The 20,309-nt window shown below is 37.5% G+C and overlaps 1 protein-coding gene across 4 annotated transcripts in view; it reads left to right on the top strand.

Annotated features, from left to right (window-relative positions):
* Positions 1–231: 231 nt before the first annotated feature.
* The window catches only part of sh3pxd2b (SH3 and PX domains 2B), a 61,825-nt gene continuing 41,747 nt past the window's right edge, over positions 232–20,309 (top strand). For all 4 annotated transcript variants that reach the window (XM_052103775.1, XM_052103773.1, XM_052103774.1 and 1 more), the window contains exons 1-2: positions 232–488; positions 8,510–8,590. In XM_052103775.1, coding sequence (XP_051959735.1) covers positions 417–488; positions 8,510–8,590 — 153 coding nt within the window. In that variant the 5' untranslated portion in view covers positions 232–416. The remainder of the gene's footprint in view (positions 489–8,509; positions 8,591–20,309) is intronic.

The following is a 20,309-nucleotide window of genomic DNA, read 5'->3' as shown; positions in this document are numbered from 1 at the left end:
CCTACCAGTCGCGTGTGCTAATTAATATTCATAAGACAAGCTTTTACCATATTTGGAATAATTAATTCAGCAGCTGATTGGTGCCCACCTACTAACGTCTGCCTTTCGGCTAATCAGTTGATATTACTGGCCGAACGTCACGGTACGTAATTAATATTCATGATTTGAGCCTATCCCGTAGTAGGATTGTGTGATTTCGCTGGGTTTTTATTAAATTAGAGTTGGTGAGCTGGGATAGGCTGGGAGTTCGTTCGGTCCAGACTGCAGGAAATCCGACGTGGACTATAAACCCGCAAAAACGGACAGACAAACAGAGGCGAATGACTTTAAGCGAACACGGAAAAGTGCGCCAGATTTGCTGCTGTGGGTCTGAACGGTATTTTGTATCTGTTTTATAAAACTGAGATTATTGCAACATGCCACGGCGGACCGTACAAGACGTAACTGTTCAAGACGTACAAAAGAGAAGAAACCCCAACAAACACTATGTAAGTTTACCTTGATTGACATCTTTACGGACCTTCAATGAACTTTTCTGAGTGTTTTTCTTTTTTCATCTAATGAAAGTATTTAGTGGTGCATTTTGTGTTTGTTTCGCTGGTTTCTCTGAACAAAGAGGTTTGGAGATGTGATCGCTTCACGAGGATCAAGTTACACATCGGTACAACACACACCAAACTAGTGTTTATGTTATAACTACTTACTTGTGTGTTTTTCTTCTATTTTGGCCTTTGGAGGAGTAGTGATCACTTATGTATTATTGAACTTGTATATTCCATTTACAGCTGTTAGTTTATGGCATCTGTTCTTTAGTTCGAGTTTCATTCCAGATGTTTTTACATCTGCACAAACACAACAAAGACTCTAGTGAAACTCCTTGAAGGCCTTGAGATTTAACATGGATATTTATGTATATCTAATATCTAAAATGTATGAGCATAACTGTTTATAATAATTGTATTTAAAAATATGAGATTAATTTATTATACTTTATGTATATGCATTAGTGTGTGTTTAAACATTTGAAAGTGGTTGCCATCCAGTGTAGGAATGCAGTGGAGGAGGAGGACATGTGTACTAACTGATCTGAGTACTGTGCTGATCTTCTGTAATAGCTCCATGTTGTTCAAGGTCTTTTGTCTGGTTCACCACACCCTTTAAAGTCCTGAACACCCCCTAACCCCACTCCACTGCACTCTGAGTTTATTCTTCACAGGCCTTGGGTCTGTTATCGGATACTTTCTGGCAGCCTGTAGGTTTGTTTTTTTTCCAGTCCAATACAGACAACTGATATCACTGTATGTTTTGTTTATTTAGACTTAATGTGTTGCAGATAAAATGGACAACATTGGTTTTAATGTTATGTTTTCCAGAATAACTTTATGATGAAAATGCTTTGTAGAAACTGGTTCATACAAAAAAGCTATTTATATATATATATATATATACACACACACACACACACACACAAGCACACACACGCACACTACCCGTCAAAGGTTTTGAAACACTCAAAAGTTCAAAAGTTTTGAAGTCAGAAGTTTACATACACTTAGGTTGAAGTCATAACTCATTTTTAAACCATTCCGCATACTTCATATTAACAAACTAGTTTGGCAATTTGTTTAGGATATCTAGCTGTGCATAACACAAGTAATTTTTCCAACAGTCATTTATAGACAGGTTTCACTTTTAATTGACTATATCACAATTCTAGTGGGTCAGAACTTTACGTTCACTGTGCCTTTTAAGCAGCTTGGAAAATGTCAGACAAAAATGTCAAGCCTTTAGGTACTTAGTCAATAAGCTTCTGATAGGAGGTGTACTGAATTGTAGGTGTTCCTGTGGATGGATTTTAACGGCCACCTTCAAACACAGTGCCTCTTTGCTTGACATCATGGGAAAATAAAAAGAAATCAGCCAAGACCTCAATTGTGAACCTCCACAAGAACAACAGCAAAGGACCTTGTGAATATGCAGGAGGTAACAGGTAGACAAGTATCTATATCCACAGTAAAACAGGTCCTGTATCGACATAACATTAAAGGCTGCTCTGCAAGGAAGACACTGCTCCAAAACCACCATAAAAAAGCCAAACTACAGTTTGCATGTGCATATGGGGACAAAGATCTTACTTCTTGGAGAAATGTCTTCTGGTCTAATGAAACAAAATTTAACTGATTGGCCAATAATGACCATCGTTATATTTGGAGGAAAAAGAGTGAGGCTTGCCAGCTGAAGAACACCATCTCAACCGTGGAGCATGGGGGTGACAGCATCATGTTGTACAACGTGAGGACTGGTGCATTTCACTAAATAGATGGCATCATGAGGAAGCAGATTTATGTGGATATATTAAAACAACGTGCCATGACATCAGCTAGGAAGTTTAAGCTTGGTTGCAGATGGGTCTTCCAAATGGACAATGACATGACCAAGCTTAAAGTTGTGGCAAAATGGCTTAAGGACAACAAAGTCATGGTATTGGAGTGGCCATCACAAAGCCCTGACCTCAATCCGATAGAAAACTTGTGGGTAGAATTGAAAAAGCGTGTGTGAGCAAGGAGGCCTACAAACCTGACTCAGTTACACCAGTTCTGTCTGGAGGAATGGACAGAATTCCAGCAACTTATTGTGAGAAGCTTGTGGAAGGCTACCCAAAATGTTTGACCCAAGTTAAACAATTTAAAGGCAATGCTACCCAATACTAACAAAGTGTATGTCAACTTCTTACCCAATGGGAATGTGATAAAAGTAATAAAAGGTGAAAAAATATACTACTTACACTTACTAAAAAAATAAAAGAATTAAAGGTAAATATTAACCAAAGCATTTACATGTGTCATCTAAAATGCTTGTTAATATTTTTTTTAAAGCCGAGAAAGAAATATAGGTTTTGATTTTTAGCAGTTTTTGCAAATTATTCCAATCACAAGGAGCAGCAAACTTAAAAGCTGAGTGACCGTAAAAAAAAAATATTTTAGGAACATTCAGAAGAATACAATTGGATGATCCGGTTGAATATGTTGAAGCATGATGTTGTAATATAGCTTGAATATGCTGCCTTTATATGCTTTTCGGACCTTTTCTATATCTTCAAAGTTCTGGCCACCATTCACTTGCATTGTGATGAAAAACAGAGCTGAGATGCTCATACACATGTTTGGGTGAACTATCTCTTTAATCCTTGGAGTTTTTTTTTGCATTGTGTCATTATTTTCATTACAATCACATTTCCACCATTGCCATAATATGAAAAAGTCTACTTTTTCTTTAATTAAAATGACAGAAATCTAGGGCAGTGCAAAAAAAACAGCTGTATCATGTTTGTGTTTCTTAAACTGCCTTTGATTTTTCTGATTTAAAAAAATAACAACATTGTATTACTGAAGTTTTGTACTGTATTACTGTAAAAATACTACTACAGTAATGAGAATCTAATGAGAATCTGTATGCATTACAGCGATGAAATTTTGTTGTGTGCATAATTGTCATAATTTATTTGATATATATTTTATTGTTTTTATTTTTTTGAGTGAAATGTTTGGCCACCTGGACTTGTTTTTGTATACAGGTTGTAGAATACAGGTTATAGAATAGTTATATTAGGTTTCAACATCACTATTTCAAATAGTAATAAATTCTACAAGTCTTTTGCAAAACTAACTGTCCAGTCATGTGAAAAAAAACAAAACAATGGCAGGATGTAGGATCCTTCTTTTTTCCCCAAGCACTTGGCGAGCCAGATGGCATGACATCCAGTTGACCACATGAGGTTATTCTGCTCTAATTTCAGTTCTGTATTTGTTTTACTGCAATTCCCGGTTAGTATGAGTAATTGATTTATTTTTTTATTATGAAGCAACCAGGCTTTACGTCATTCAGAACAAAACATCACATGAACAATAAGCTGTCACTGTGCAATGTTGTCACTCCTGTCAAGGTTGATAGCTGCGGTAATGTGATGTAGGGAAGCACGACTATGACAAAAATGATATTTGTCAATTATTTCTCTTTAGGTCTGTCAAATCCGAAATGTTCACTAAAATATTACCAAAATTTGAATTATATTCGAATTTTAAAGCTGAAGTGTATATACAACTTTTTCAGTGTTATAATACTTTATTCCATCCCAACTTAATATTCAGAGACAACAATTAGTAAGCCATTCATAGGTTAATCTTCTCAAACTGTAAACACCCTGTCTCTGTGGGGCTATAAAAATTATTGTATTTTGAGCAACCCTCTTAGACCCGCCACAACAAAGTTACTCAACTAATGTCGAGTTGGGGGCGGGTTTATCTGGTTGTTTGAACAACAGCAGACGAGAGGCGTATTCAGAAAGCTGTTTTGAAAACATTGTTTATTTTTGCAATTCCAGTCGATGGCTCTAGTGTTGAAGAAACTATATACTTTAAAGAAATTTTACCACTTCTGAAGTGGTAATTCCGAGTATGTCGTGTTCAAGTGCTTTGTTGTCGGAAAGAACAGGAAACATGGACTACATGAGTTTCATTCATACATATTTCTTGAACTTTTATTTTTGACACCATAACACATTATACTCAGTTAGCTTGCTGACGATAATAGAAGTTTGCTCAAAACAAGTCATATTCATGGTGTAAAAATGTACAACATGCATCAAATGGTAGCTGATATACATAAATGAATATGACTGAAATGGCAAGTGCTAACAATTAGCTTTATTTAGAAATATTACAAATCCTTTCATTCACTCCAAAAATGAAAAGAATTCTCACAGATTCCCAAGTCGTAATTATGGGTCAGAGGTCAGATTTGTGCAACTTCCGATTGCACGGGAAGCACCTGCAGGGCAGACCAGTGTGGTGTTGACTGGACAGACCAGGGTGGTGCCGGCAGGATGGACCAAGGTGGAATACCTAAACTAGGTTTGGTGGCTTGGCTTGGTAACTTGACTAGGTGAGCAGGCTTGAGCTGGTGTTACTGCTTGACTTGACTGGGCTGCTTGGTTAGTTGTAAAGGTTTGACTTGATGTAATAGTTTGACTTGGCATAGCAGCATTACTAGATGTGTAGGTTTGCCTAAGCGAGGTTGATTTAATTAGACAGGAGAGTTTGCCTTGGCATGGCGGCAAAGCTAGATGTGATTTCTTGACTTGTGGTTGTTTGGCTTGGTGTAGCAGCTTGATTTGATGTAGTGGCTTGACTCAACATGTTAGATTGGCTTGGCTTGGTGTGGTGGGTTGGCTAAGTGTAGCGGCTATCCCACCGAGAGTGAACTACATTATAGTGACCACGAGGAGGTTACCCCAGCAACCGGGCCAATTTGGTTGCTTAGGAGACATGACTGGAATCACAAACTTGCGAACACCAGTGGTGGTAGTCTTTACTCGCTGAGTTGTTTTATTCTTGATATGGCAGGATTGTGACAGTTGTCAGGTCGTCCATGTGCTTTTGTTTCCTTTTTCCCTCGTGTTTCTCACTGGTGCAATCAGCGTTGCCATAGCAATTTGCTCTGCTTATTTGAAGATCAGTAGCACCTGTTGCTCATTCCTATTCCCTATATATTCTCTATTTGTCTTGTCTTCCCTGCCAGATTGTTGTGTTTGCTGTCCAGTCTTGTCAGTCAGTCCATGTGAGTTCCTGTTCTTAGTTAGTTTGTTATATTTTCTATCTTGCCTTTTCTGGTTTTCTTTGTTTTGTTTGTTTTGGTTTTGTTAATTACCTATTATATTTATTCACATGCTTCTTTTCTTGATTTTGTTTCCCTCCATCGTGACAGGTTTTGTTTGTATTCTGTTTTTATATTAATAAAGCCCAGTTCGTTGCATCCTGTGTTTGGGTCCCTCTTTCTGCCATTCTTTATAGACGGTAGCTTCACATCTCTAGAAAAGTGGTTGGATGTACGTATGTCCCGGTGTGATTTCTATTTTTTAAAAGTGCAAAATGCTGTGATTTAATTAGATAAAAATATATTCTATAGCATTGGTTAATTACTTCTTACATCACATTTAATTCTTCTGTTAAAACTTGTGTATTATTTGAAATGTAAAGTTGTTTAAATCGTTGTTTTGGGGTATAAGGATTTACAGTGTTCCGTCGTAATGGCAAGGAAGTGGTAAAATTGGATATAACTTTAAACCGAAATGGTTAGTGGTTTTATTGGACACCAAAACAAGTAGATATTTCAGCATACAGAATTGCAGCTACAACTTTAGAAAGCATGTTGCAGTAAGTTGTGGTGATAATGATAATGCTGGCTTGTCTCTGCCATGCTATTGATCAGTTTAAGGGTGATTCTGTAACTATGCCCTCAGAGCTGCAATAGAGTTGTTCAGCCGTGACTGAGGAATTTCCTATGGGTTTTTAGAATTAGGGATTTTTGAATTTTGAATTGAAATAAAATAAGATCTGTGGTGAAAACTACTTGAAGAGACTTTCACATTTTGTTCTAGAACATAAATTACACACATGAAATTATGGATTTTGGTACTGCACATTTTTCTTTGGGACAGCAGAGAACAAGAACTTGTTCGCCAGGCTAGAGAGGTGGGCTGTTATTGACATCATTGTCCAATCCCTGGAGAAGTAATGAAAAGCATGCATAATAAATACAAGATAATGTGAAAATACAATTATTGTATTGGTGCAAGTGGTGTTATGGAGGGAAAAGGCTTTGTGAAACTTGTGAATCTTTCCCAATTTTTGTGTGCCTTGCAAATATACTGCCATCTGGACTAGATGAAAAGAGGTTGGAGACCTCTTAAAAGTCAAAGCAGTCTCTTTGGGGAGATGAAACACCTTGCTGGAAGTCCTCAGGGTACCGTGTTCAGGCAGGAACAAGAGAAGAGAGCTGCTGAAGCTGAGTTGGCTGGCGCATGCCTAAGCTTTGCTTTGTGAAATTTACACTGCTCTCTCCTGACTTTATTAACAGAGACAGAACATATTGGAAGACGATTAACATGGAGGCTGCGTTTCCACTATCTGGCCAAATGAGGCCCTGCTAGTGCATGCCTGGCCAGTACATTCCCACAGTCACTTCCGGGGCTTCATCGTGCCATCTTGTGGCTTTCTCGTGGCCTTTGGCCCATTACCCTTGGGCCAAATAAGGCCAACCGGAGACTGATGCAGGTTCAGTGTCAAAGACGGAGTTCCCAACCTGAACTTCCCGGGTTGTGCATCCAGCACACAACAGTACAGGGGGGGGGGGGGCAGGAAATGTGGGCACAGTACAAATTACTTTCCATGAACTTTTATTGACTGTGTGCTGGGAAATTGTCCTACTGTAAGTGCAGAGACCACTCGGGACAATGTGGCAATCGCAGTCGGTGAGTTTTCAATGCTAATTTATCTTGCGTTTACATTCAATAAACTAATGTTTCTCGATAACATGAGCTTGAGCTTCCCTCTTGCTTGTGAAATGGATGGGGTTTGTGACGTTGGCACCGCAGTGGCATATTAAGGGCTGGTTTTTGGGTAACGCTGCAGAGTTAGTATTTGCCCAATGGTGGGAACACAGATCGTTTTTGGTCTTGTGGCTCGAGGTCTGAGGCTATTGGCTCCGGCTGGCCAGTTGATAGCCCTGGCTCGCACTGGCCCGATAGTGGAAAAGCAGATTGAGCTTCAGTTAAAGTTCACATCAACCATCAGAACGGGGACAAATGTGATCTCATTGATTTCGACCATGGCATGATTGTTGATGGTTTGAGTATTTCTTTAACTGCTGATCTCCTGGGATTTGCACACACAACAGTCTCAAGAGTTTACTCCGAATGGTACCAAAAACAAAAAAACCTCCAGTGAGTAGCAGTTCTGCATATGGAAATGCCTTATTGATGAGAGGTCAACAGAGAATAGCCAGATTGGTTTGAGCTGACAGAAAGTCTATGGTAACTCAGATGACCACTCTGTACAATTGTAGTGAGTAGAAAAGAATCACAGAATGCACAACACATTGAACATTGAGGCGGATGGGCTACAACAGCAGAAGACCACGTCAGGGGCTTTAAAAGGACTATAGTGTTCCTAATGAAGTACTAAGTGAGTGTATGCAAGACTGATGCATGCCAATAGACTGTAATATGCTTTCCTAGTCTTGTTCCACACCCCAATGTTTTCTTTCTTCCCTGGTATACTAAAGGGATTGTGCTAGTAAAATCATGGTTAAGTTTAGGGTTTGAGTAAGAAATAACACCCGATGGTTAGGTTTAGATTTGGGGTTATGGTTAGGTTGGGGTTAGCATAGCTTGTAATAACATTGTTCAATGGGTTGTTTATTTTTCTCTGTGGGAGTAAAAGTTGTACGTTTTTGTACGAGCCAATGATTTCTTATGATTCTGCCATCTCGTACTATTATTACGACTTGAGAACGGTGGGAAATAATATATTGCATAACACAATAAATATCTTTATGCTTCCGAAGATATGCTTCATTATCTTTCTGCAAAATGTAATTTCTTATTTTCTTAATTTTACTATGCAAGTGGATTGTAATGAACAATCATTTTCTTTTCTTTTTTCCACTGTAGGTTTACATTATCAAGGTGTCTTGGTCTGATGGCAGCAATGAGAACATTTTCAGACGCTACAGTAAATTTTTCGACCTTCAGGTGAGTTTTTAAACTAGTTCCAGTATAATAATGGCTATGTACTTGGTCCCAAAATCTCTCCAGCCTTCCTAACATCAGGCATAATGGAAAACTTCAGCAGTGTGGCTGTTCTTTACTCTTGATGTTGTGATGCCAAACTCTGAGTTTGATGTCATTTGCTTTTGGAAGAATTGTAAACTTGGCATTTAGAGAGATCGACATGGATTTCACTGATAGCCACAGGAATGCTTTAGTTTATGTGGCAGTCATTAGATGGGCTGCTTTAATGGTACAACAGGAAAAGACATCGTATTCATTGCTCTCTCTGAGAGAAGTGTGTCAAAGTACTAAAGATCAAGTAGGCCTATCTGATGGTTAGATATCTAGGTTATCTGATTTTCCCTTAAAAAAAAATGCATATAGACAATACAGTAAGCCCACTCATGACTGTTTCAAAAGATAGGCAGCCTAATTTTGTCATCTTCTAAGATACATTGTTTTGGTGAGTTTGTAAAGCACCTTTACATATATCCATGTTGAGAATGCGACGACTTGAGTGGAAAAATGCATCAAAATGGCAGATAATCAGTATTGTTCCAATTGATAACATGTTTTAGCTTAAGCGTTAATATTATATTCACACTCAACTTTTTCTAATCATCCCTCAGACTATGTATACAATAATACTTTGTCAACTTGTCCAGCAGGTGAACTATGATAGTTTGTGAAAATGTCTCTCAAAGTTTTCTTTCTCATTGAGCAACTCTATAACAAACTCCTCTTTGCTGCTGAAGCTTTATTTTAACTTTTTATTTTACCGATCCGCTCACTAGAGAATTAGCTTGTTTGTCTTTCATATTGTGATTCCATTGTTTTACAAACTTGACAGTAGATCTTTTTCTGATCCATGATGTGCAGAGGGAAGCGCCACTTACCGTACCAGGGTAAAATTGTGTGTCGACTAGCGCCACCTATTGTTAAGGTGTGAATGTGCTAATGGCGATCATTGGCATTAGGTTATAGTGTCACCTCTGGAGTGGAAAGGCCTTAAAATTGACAGCCCTAATAATAATATAATCTATTGATTTAGGATAGTGATCTGTTTGTGAAAATAACTTTATACACAGATCAAAGCACTAAACCTTAAGGAGTTTGTGAGAGACACAGTTTGTACACAGTTTATAACGGAAACCCGCTATTATTAGAAGCACTTAGTGCAACTTAAGCAATTGAGTCAATTGGTACAAATGGACAGTAAACCCCAGTATTTGCTGTGCCACAGCTTTCTGAAAATATAAAAAAATACATATATTATATTGTGCCTAATATGTATCTTTGTGCAGAGATTGTGGATTCTGCATTTGTTTCAGTTGAGAATGAGTGTTTGTCTCTGCTAAAGTTAATTGAGCTTTCTGCTGTATTGCATGTAATGTTTTTGTTGCCTTCATGAATGTTCAATAAACAGTCATTTCAATCTGGAAGCAATTAGTTTCAGCATATGTTGCTGCTTATAAAATTCTGAACAATGTTTATCTGTCCATTTAGATAAGAGCTGTTTTTCTTTACAGTGGATTGTTAGGCAGTGAAAAGACTTGTTTTAATTTATTAAAAGCATTTCATGTTCTGACCAAATAATTAACAAGTATAGAACTAACTACAATAGATGTTATCTATATTTTAAACAGTAAAAATCATAATTTGTCAATGGTTTACTGAGTTAAATTAAATGTAGTTTAAAATAAAATAAACATTGCAACAAGTTTTTTTTATTAAGTATGAAATATGAAAGCAATAATTGTTTTTCCATTTTATTTATTTTTTCTTTATTCCATGTTTTAAAGTAGGGTTGAACGATTCGGCCAAAAAATCAAATTGTGATTATTTGCTGAAAAAAATTGCAATTATCCAATGTATCCAATGTGGAAACTCCGGTAAGAGGTAAGGGCCTTGAATTGTGTAATTAATCAGTCTGTTGTGTCTCTCAGCTGTGATGAGCCGTAATGCTGAAGTTGTTCGTTTAAAGCCGTTTAAAGCTATTTCCTAGCTTTAGTAGTGTAGTAGTAATACGAGCGATCATGGACTGGCTCATATTACACACAAAAATAATTTTTTGCCACCACCTGCTGGCTAACATATGTAATGTAAAAAAAACACATGTAAAAAGAGACACATAACTTTTACACTTTAGTTTAGAACAGCACAAACACAAGCGGAGTGATCCACACAGTGAAGCGTCCGAATGCTGATGGTATCAGACCATCAGTGCTCATGGAACGTCTCTCGTCCAATCAGATTCGAGGACAGGAACTAACTGTTGTATATTATTGTATAATAATAATAATTGTCATTATTACTATAATAATGCATTATTTTATTTATTGAAATATTATTATTTAATTGAAATGTATTTCTTTAAAAATGTCTAAACTTACTATGCAGTCCCAGTATCCCTCAAGCCTTTTTTCAAACCAATTTCAGCGTAAGCTTTTATTTTTAAAAATGACGGGACAGAAGTTTCTGTTGTTTGAAGTTGAGTTAACAGCCTTTTAATGCAGTGAAATGCTCTCATCTGCCTTGCTGTCAACAAAAACATGCTCTCATTATTTTAAATGCGTATAGTAAATTGTAGCGGTCAAACATAGAGGTATGTGAAATTACAACAGTGTGCAATTAAAGTAAATCTGGGGCACTTTAAATAACGTGCTTCGATAACGATAGCACACCTAACTGAACTCCGAGCACGATCTGTCACTCAGGGCATCACATAGATAGAGTTTGTGTGTATGCAGCACAGAACCACTCTGAAACCACACGTGTAATACAATGATCCCGTTGTATACAAGAAAGCACTACAGACAAAACAGCCGTGCACATAGGTGCGCATTGAAAATATTTATTTCTTTATTTAATTAAATCGATTTCAATTTTATTTCGATTAATCGTTCAGCCATATTTTAAAGTTGAATAAATTGTCATCATCAAATGTGTCTTATCTAATTAATCCACACTTTAATCAAATTAAAATACAACTTTGACAAGTCAAAATTGGAAATTTTTAAATAAGCTGATTTTTGGTAGTAATCAGCGTATTGGTGTACATGTAAACATGCTCATTGGTCTTGTTTTATGTCAAATTATGTGCTGCACAACAGAACATCACATTATAAATGAAAACATTGACTTATATTCCATACAACATTTTACAAAATAATAGTAATATATTTCTGGTGCAATTTCTTAATGTTGAGCGTCAATCTTTTGTTCTGAATCAAACGTTTATTTTTGCATGATGTCTGTAGTTTCACGCCTCCGGATAAGTTGTGTGGCGTGGTTTGATCAGTCTGTTTTCAGTATATTAGCAGTTTCACACATTCACTTTGCGGCGCACATCACATGGAGAATACAGTATATTTAATTAAATGTCATCCATTTGCAGTTTAATAATCGCACTAGGACATCACAATTTGTATTTGATTTCGGTGTAAAAGGAGTTTCAGAACACGTGTCTAAAACAGCGTGCGGGGACCGAATTGAGTCAGTGCTCTGTACTACTGTTACTGCACAAACACTGGTGTGGTAACATCTTTTTAATTTTAGTATCGACTTCGTACCGAAGTACAGGTACTTTTGAAATCACTATTTTTATATATTTGTTATATAATTTACATAATAAAGTCAGAGATTTTGCTATATCCTGTATTTTACAATCTGTAAAAATCCATGTGCGCGGCGGCGTTGGCATATCTATTAGTGTGCAGGGCTTCAAGTGAGACTGAGGGGGGAATTCTCTGAAGGCCCCGATATACTTCCAGAGAAGTTCATATTCGTATTTCATTCAGGGGTAAAAAGAACTTCTAAACAGGCGAATAACAAAATACTGTTTCCAAACAATCTGTCGCACCGCTGTAGGAGTAGGTGTTTAGATATGAGGACGCTAGATGCAAAACCTAAAATAACGTAACATTTAAAATGTGTTATCAATGGCTTTATGCCTCATTCTATGAGTGGAATTCACATGAGGTCAGAAAAAGAAGCTGTTTTAACCACTCAATGGTGATTTAAAGTAGAATATATGCAGTAGAAATGTTTCATTTGTCTTGTTTACATTCTGAGTTCATGACACTAATGCGCTATCACGCTATACATGGCCATAACATGCACTGATTACACTCTATTGTCATTTTTGATGACACTGATACTACTGCAAGGATGGGTGTATAAAAGAGCAATAATTGGGAAAATACAGACAAAAGAATGATGATAAGAGAGGCATATGTTACTTTAGGCAAATGTGTGAATGGCTTTCACTGCAGATGACACATGAGTGAATGGGAACTTGAGAGAATTTGAGTAGATTTGATTCCTTTTGCAGACTAATGAATCAAAAACTTTGCAAGACATGGTATTGCAAGCATTGAACACTGACTGGAAAATGTAAACAAAGTAGTAGATGGAGCTCCAGGTCATACATGCCGATGACATGGACCAATGACAGCATGATGGTGTTTAGCAGCCAGAAGTTTCCCTAAAGGTTCGACCAGGCGAGCTGTTACGAACTACTGAAAACAAACGCAAAGGCCAGATTTTGTTCTAAATGACATCAATCCCATTCGTTCTTTGATTTTGTATGATGTATTTTGTGGCCTTATGATTGAATTGCTGTGAAGAATTAATGAATCTGTAGTTTTCATAGTACTTTAGATCAAGAAAAATTTGATTCCTCAAATTTCCAACATATCATTGCAAATATTATTGCACTTAAAAGTGCAATTTAAGCAATTCAATGCTTTATATAGTCAAAAGATTGTCTTATTTTTGTGCCATATCTTCTAGACTAGTTCCTGTCTTCAGTGTTGTGTTTGTGGCACTCAACATCTCAGTCTCAAAACAACTTTTCATTCACTCTACACCATTTATTTCTTCCAAGAGAACACATGGGTAGTTGGTGAACGGTAGTGCTGATGCAGCACATAGCGACGATGGGAAGGAACTGGGACAGGACATGCAAAAAGAAAACACGCCAACCACTAATGCATTTCAAAAGTGAAGCGGATCTAATGACTCTGTTGTCTGAAGGTGCTTACATTGGTTCACTGGATAAAATGAGATATATATATATCTCAAAACAATCTAAACTCATTCATTAAATAAAAGTAACATTTTAGCTTTGTAAACAAAAAAAAACATATTTAGGCGCAGTTTATATTTGTCTACAAAACCATTTTTAAAGCATAAATAGATCAAAGATCAAAAGTTTTTAAGATCATAAGAAACATAATTTCAGTTAAGTGTGTCTAAATTTGACTAGTAGTGTATGTCAGCAGCTATACTTATCCAAACAGCTCCGTTTTGGTGGATTCCACACATCACATCAGACAGATGGCTGTCATGTGCAGAAGCTTTCTCTTGGTTCAGCAGAGGAAAGACTGCTTGTATGGATGTTGGAGGACTTGGATCATACAGGAATCTCAACACCTATAAATGTCAAATATTGGAGTAATGGTCTTGGAAGACTTGTGCGCTTCTCAGTTCATATCTGACACTGTGTTCCTCTGATAAGGGTCTGATTTATTGGGCTTTCATGCAAACAGTGTCTAAAAAGGATAGTACACCCAAAACTGAATATTCTCACATCATCTACTTACAATTTAGTTTTAAATAGTGGTTGACCTATATATTGATGGCGATAGTTTCTTTTTGGAACTATCGGTTATCTGCAAAAATGTATGCCAATTGTTGCTGATAGTTTCTTTTTTTTATTCAATTTGGTCAATATTAAAATCAGAGCAGTGTAACAAAGGCAAGATTCTGTCATTTCAAAATAAGAGTCCCGGGTGTGTTTCAGGCATGTTTAGAGTTAAAAGTACCAAATTATGCACCCAGTCTTAGTTATCGTATCGGCAAAATCCATAATCAGTCGACCTCTAGTTTTAAGCCCTTCTTTCTTCTTTAGAACACAAAAGCAGACATTTTGCAGCTCTTTTCTGCTCTTTTCCATTCAGTGAAATTAAAAGAATTTGGAAGCTTTTGAGTACGAGAGCTTCAGAATACTTTAGATTGTGTGGAAAAACGGATAAATATTTAGTTGTTCAGTTGCACGGAAAAGACAAAAAAAACTTTTAAATAAGGTACATTTACTTTAGAAGCTACACTGCATAAGATATATTACACTTATGGCACAATCTGAATTATCGGCAAAGAGCAGTTGCCTTAATACTCAAATACTCGTTCAAATAACCATTTGATTATCAAATTAATTGTTAGTTGCTGTGAAAATCTTCCCCTCTGCCATGGCTCAAATGTAATTTGCTTTCACGTATATTCTAATTTTGCTCATCTAGATGTATCACACCAGCCAAAATATGCAGAAGTGCAATTTAGGGAAGATTTTCACCTAAAAATTACTTAATGCTGAAGTACATAAGCAGCGCTAGCGGGACGACAAAGAATTGCTAATTAACCTTGTTTATATGCACTTTGGAAAACGGTTTATTCCAGGGTTTTTGCAGAAAGTGCCGTTCTGAAACGTCATGTAAATGAGAATGCATATGTCCTTATGCCGTTTAAAGTATTAAGAGAAAGTGGTTTAACACACCTACGTTTCTCCTCGAGAATGCGGCTTAATGCGACCATGTAAACACATAAGCGTCGTTCTAAAAGGTTTTTGAGGAGTGTGCATGTGCATTGAACAGACCGAAGAACAAACGTCATAGGATAGAGCCCAACAGCAAGTAAACACAGGGGAAAGAATTCAACATTTCTGGGAGTGCAGTGGGAAAAGCTCATACACTGTACCCATTTACACACACAATGTAAAATATTGATGGTCCCCCACATTCGCATATATGTGCTGGTACATTGTGGCATTGAGGTAATAAGCCTCTTTCTGGTGTCCAAGTAAATGTAGTCAATGCCCCAAACTTTACTTGATTGTGATTCTATTTAGCGCTCCAGAAATTACACAACTTCACCTTCAAATTTTGGTCTCTTCTTCACACATAACTTCAGAAGACATGGATTATAGCGCATGATTTGACTACTTGTATGTGACTTTTATTAGGACTGTTAAGTCTTTTTGGGAGCTTGACAGCCGCAGAGAAGCAAGAACATTATGTTAAATTTCTTCTTATGTGGTCCATGGAAGAAAAAGTCATACAGGCACATTTCTTTTGATGTCCTGCTTGTGTTACCTGGGAAGTCTATAAGTATGTCAGTATTTCCTTTTATTTCTTCATGATGCCATGGCATATGGCAGTAATGGTAGGAGAGCTGGAAATGACTGTCGTTCTCAAAATAGAACCATGCACAGGATGCATTAATATTACTGATCTAAAGAATGACCATCTGCTGACTAGAGGATGTGAAGTAATACTTCAGAAAAATAAAGAAGTAAATTCTCTCTTTCATTTCCAACCAAGTACCATTTCACTTTCACTTTCAGTCAGCAAATACAGAGCTCAGACAACAAATACACTACTGACCAGAGCTGTCAACATGCTAAGAAACTAAAAATGATTTTTTTAATTTGAATTTTAAGAAATTTGTGGCATGGGGGGGCGTGGTCATGTGTCTGTCTGCGGGAGAAGGAAAGTGGTAAGGCTCGTCACCTGGGCTGTAGTTACTTTAACACCTGTCTCTCATTATATTGATGGCAGAGGGAGACTGGATAAGGTTTCCTAGAGTGGCACAGGAGAAAGAGAGAGTGGCCCAGAGCAACAGACTGTCATTCAGAGAGAGAGCTATTTTGAGTTCAGCACTAAGAGCCATTTTGCTTTGTGTGTGTGTGTGTGTGTGTGTGTGTGTGTCTGTCTGAAGTGTGAGAATTATCACTCAACTGTTTGCTGTGTCCTGACTCCTCCATTGCCTACGAACTTATCCTTATCACAAAATTCCGATTTTGATTTGACACACACTGGAGGAGAACCGCCACGGCGCATCGTGGCGAGGACACGGCACCCGTATCAAACATGGGGAACGTCAGTGCGGTTCAGGTTGCAGACGGTACATACAAAAGTTTCAAGGTTTTTCCCTTCTTCAAGAATGAAGAATGCTTAAGTAAATAATCTGTCCTTTGATAATGATTTAGGTTGAATTTAATTGAAAATATTAGAGTTGTGCTTCGTGGCATGGCAAAAATGTTAGCAGTCTCCTGAGTCGTAGCTGGGCACGGCCAACAGATGGCGAGTAGCGGCGGTGGTGGCATACCTTCATTGAAAACAGTTGTTTCAAATTTTAGAAGGCACCATGCCGTCCGCCTGATGCTTTCGGTGTGACAGTCTTAATGGTCTTTCTTTAAATATATTGTGAGTTAGAGTTTCCCAAAGGGTTAAAATAATCTAGAAGCGATTAAAACAAGATAGATATTCATCAGAAAAAAATATCATTTTCAATATCGATGGTAATATTTTGAGTAATTTTCTATATTTAGCCTATGTTCATCTAGATGACCAGATCAGATACGTCTTGTTAAAAGTTCATCAAAGTTGTACACACAACTAACTAACTGAATCACAGTCATGAATCAACCTGATAGGAACAGCTACATAGCCCTGCTGCCATGGAAACTGGTAATGAGACGAGCTTGTTGTTAATATAACAATAATAACATATAATACAGCTATCAACTGAACACAATGATAACTCCGACATCAACACCATTGTTGCACTATTTAGTTAAACGTTTTCTTACGATCCATAAAGCTGTCTCGCTAAAAACGCAAGCAGTTTGGCAAAGTTATATACACAACTAGCTAACTGAATCATGAAAGTGTTTGATCTTGTGATGTTTATTGAAGATTGGCAATCCAGTTTATGGTGCATTACCGCCACCTACTGATCTGGAGTGTGGAGCTTCACAAAAGAGTCTTTTAGTAGAGTCAAACATCAGCTACAAATTATGAATTTGGCGTAATTTCATTTGAAAGACTTCGCGCACTTTATGTAGGATTCAATCCTAAACCGAGTATACTTAAAAGGTAGCTTACCCTCTTGAGTTTACTTGTAAACAAGTTATGTTTACATTCGTTCTTTAGGTCTAACAAACATGTGGAAGGCATTTCCTCCCTCAGTAATGATATGAAATGTATTATTGTGATAAATATTGATATCGAACTATATGAAAATGAATATTATATTGTTGGCCATATCGCCCAGCCGTATCTGGAGGGCTTCATGTTGGATATACAAACAATCCTGGATCAAATAAATTGAGAATTTCAGATCTAAAGCACTGGCTATAAATAGAAATAATAATAGTTTCATTTTTACCAATATGTAGAGCTTTAAAATGAACTCTCTGAGAAGGCCGGCTCTACTCTGTTGTGGATGTGTGGTGCTCACATGTTTGTGTGGAAGCAGAAATTTGAAGTTTTACCAGTGTGCTGGTGCTGCTGAGTCATAGTAGAACACATTGTTCCTCACTTTAATGAATCTCTGTACCACAGTAAAAGCTTTGTCTGCCAGAATGACTGTCTCTCTCTAGCTGGTGGCATTAGTGTCAAAACACAAGTGAGTGAGAACAAAAGCACCATTAATTTTTTAATGCTGCAGTGTATTCCTTTAGTGACGTTTACTGACAAACGTATCAATCGGCCAAGCATCTAGAGCATTCTGCATGTTGCTGGCTAAACCAGCGCAATTAAATCTACTTCCTAAAACCCTGTACAATTGTGCAGCTGAAGATCTGCATAATGGATAAATGTGGGGAAATTCACCTTCTAAAGTCAAAAGTCATAAAAGTCATAACATGGGTGTTACACTTTAAAAATAAAATGCAAATATAGCTGCAAGAAGCGATGACGGGCCCAAGCACCATGGGTCAATTTCCTCCTGGTGTACACATGCATAATGTAAGAGCTACACTTCCTGCTGCCAGGTGGTGGCACTATGAACGTGACCCAAAATAGTCACATCCATGTGATTAGCCCCCAAGACTAAACGTACACAGATCAGCCACAACATTAAAACCACCTGCCTAATATTGTATTGGCGGCACATGGGGAACCTACACAATATTAGGCTGGTAGTTTTAATGATGTGGCTGATCGTCGTACATCTCAATTTAGATCTAAATCTCACATTGCACACAGAGGATATGAGACACTTCCTGTTTCCCTTTTTTCACCATTAATTTCATTTAATGCCTTTGATATATCAAAAATATGGTCACAATTTAGCATCTTCAATGTCTTGGCATAATATTGTCTAAATTTGGTGATAGTCTTATGAATCCCCTAGGAGGAGCATTTAAAAATCCAAAATGGCCGACTTGTATATGTACCGATTTTGTTGACTGTAGGTGAAAATGAGGGTAGGTGAAAATGGGAGGTACAAAGCCCCCCTTACATGCCCATTTTCAAGGGGGCGCTATAGAGCCCACCACCCCCACCCCGGTCTGTGTAGTCACTTGTGTGTTTGGTGAGAGTTGAGGCATTTTGACATGAATAAATCCCTACACAATGTCAACATCAACTATAGTATACTTATGGCAGATGGGGGGGCAATGCTTTTTTTAGGGCGGCATTTGTCACTCAATGCCACCCCAGTATATCCGTCCCTGCCTAGTAAATACCAGAACACCTTAGCAACCACTTACATAAGCCTTGGCAACCACTCACAACACCCTAACAATGTGGTAAGTTCTGTTTTTTGCAACTCATGTTACGTTGACACAAGAGTTAAAAAAGTTAAGTTGACACAAGAGTTAAAAAAGGTTATGTTACCTAACATTTCACCTATTTTTTGGTTGTGAGCTCTATATCAGATTTACATTATGGGTAAATTGTTAGGCTTTCAGGCTTTGAGAAATGCTCTGTTGGAAATATTCTCTCCACTGACGAATCTAAACTCTGCTATAGTCATTAGTGAATGAATATTTAAATAGCACATATGATCTGCTTTAATGCCATTCTTTGTAAAGGCACAGGTGTGATTTCATTGGTCAACAGCTGCTTTCCCACTGTAATAGGGGCCTGGAAGCAAAGCTCTAACCCCTACAGATGGGAGGAAAATGTTCATTGGTGTCAGCAGAGAAGATTAACATATAGCAGTGAGTGAGAGTTAGGGGGTGTTCTGGAGGTGTAGGCTACAGAAAATGTTCCACTATGTCAGTAGGTCTTTATAGAGCAAGCCACGCATACAGATCCAGAAGGAAAAATATCATCTGTTGAATGCATTAGAATCAGTATAAGAGTTTAAGTAAAAACCCTTGACTCACTGAGGTACAAGCACTGAAGTATTATAGATGACCTAAATATTTAACGTTAAATCAGAATGGACACTACTTACTAATAGACGTTCCTGGTCTTATATTCATTCAGCCTGATCTCATGAAATGATTTGATTCAGGTGACATTTTGCAAAATGGTATCACGTGGTTCCTTACTAGGGATGGGAACCAAGAACCGGATTTTCATGACTTTTTGTTCCATTAACGGTTCTCACAAGTGCAATTTTTCACTTATACAGGCCGGGCACTATACTGAAATAATCTTGACTGTACTTTGCTGCTGTGACAGCACTGCCCCCTAATGAATCTACAGTGTATAACACACAGCGTGCCCACTGCAGTCCGATTCCCATACAAATGACTCCTATGAGCTGGCTCTTTTTAGTGACTCAAAAACACTTCAGCAGTGGTATCAGTCAGAGCAGTTACTAAATTAACTTTGTACTTATGCGCAATTTAAAAAATTCTTCCTCAAAAGTACTGAAAGTATCATTAAGAGGAATCTGAACTGGA

Source organism: Xyrauchen texanus, chromosome 34 (genome assembly GCF_025860055.1).
Source record: "Xyrauchen texanus isolate HMW12.3.18 chromosome 34, RBS_HiC_50CHRs, whole genome shotgun sequence".
Classification (NCBI taxonomy): Eukaryota; Metazoa; Chordata; class Actinopteri; order Cypriniformes; family Catostomidae; genus Xyrauchen; species Xyrauchen texanus.
Note: the sequence above shows the minus strand (reverse complement) of the source record. Positions and strands in the feature narration are given on the sequence as shown.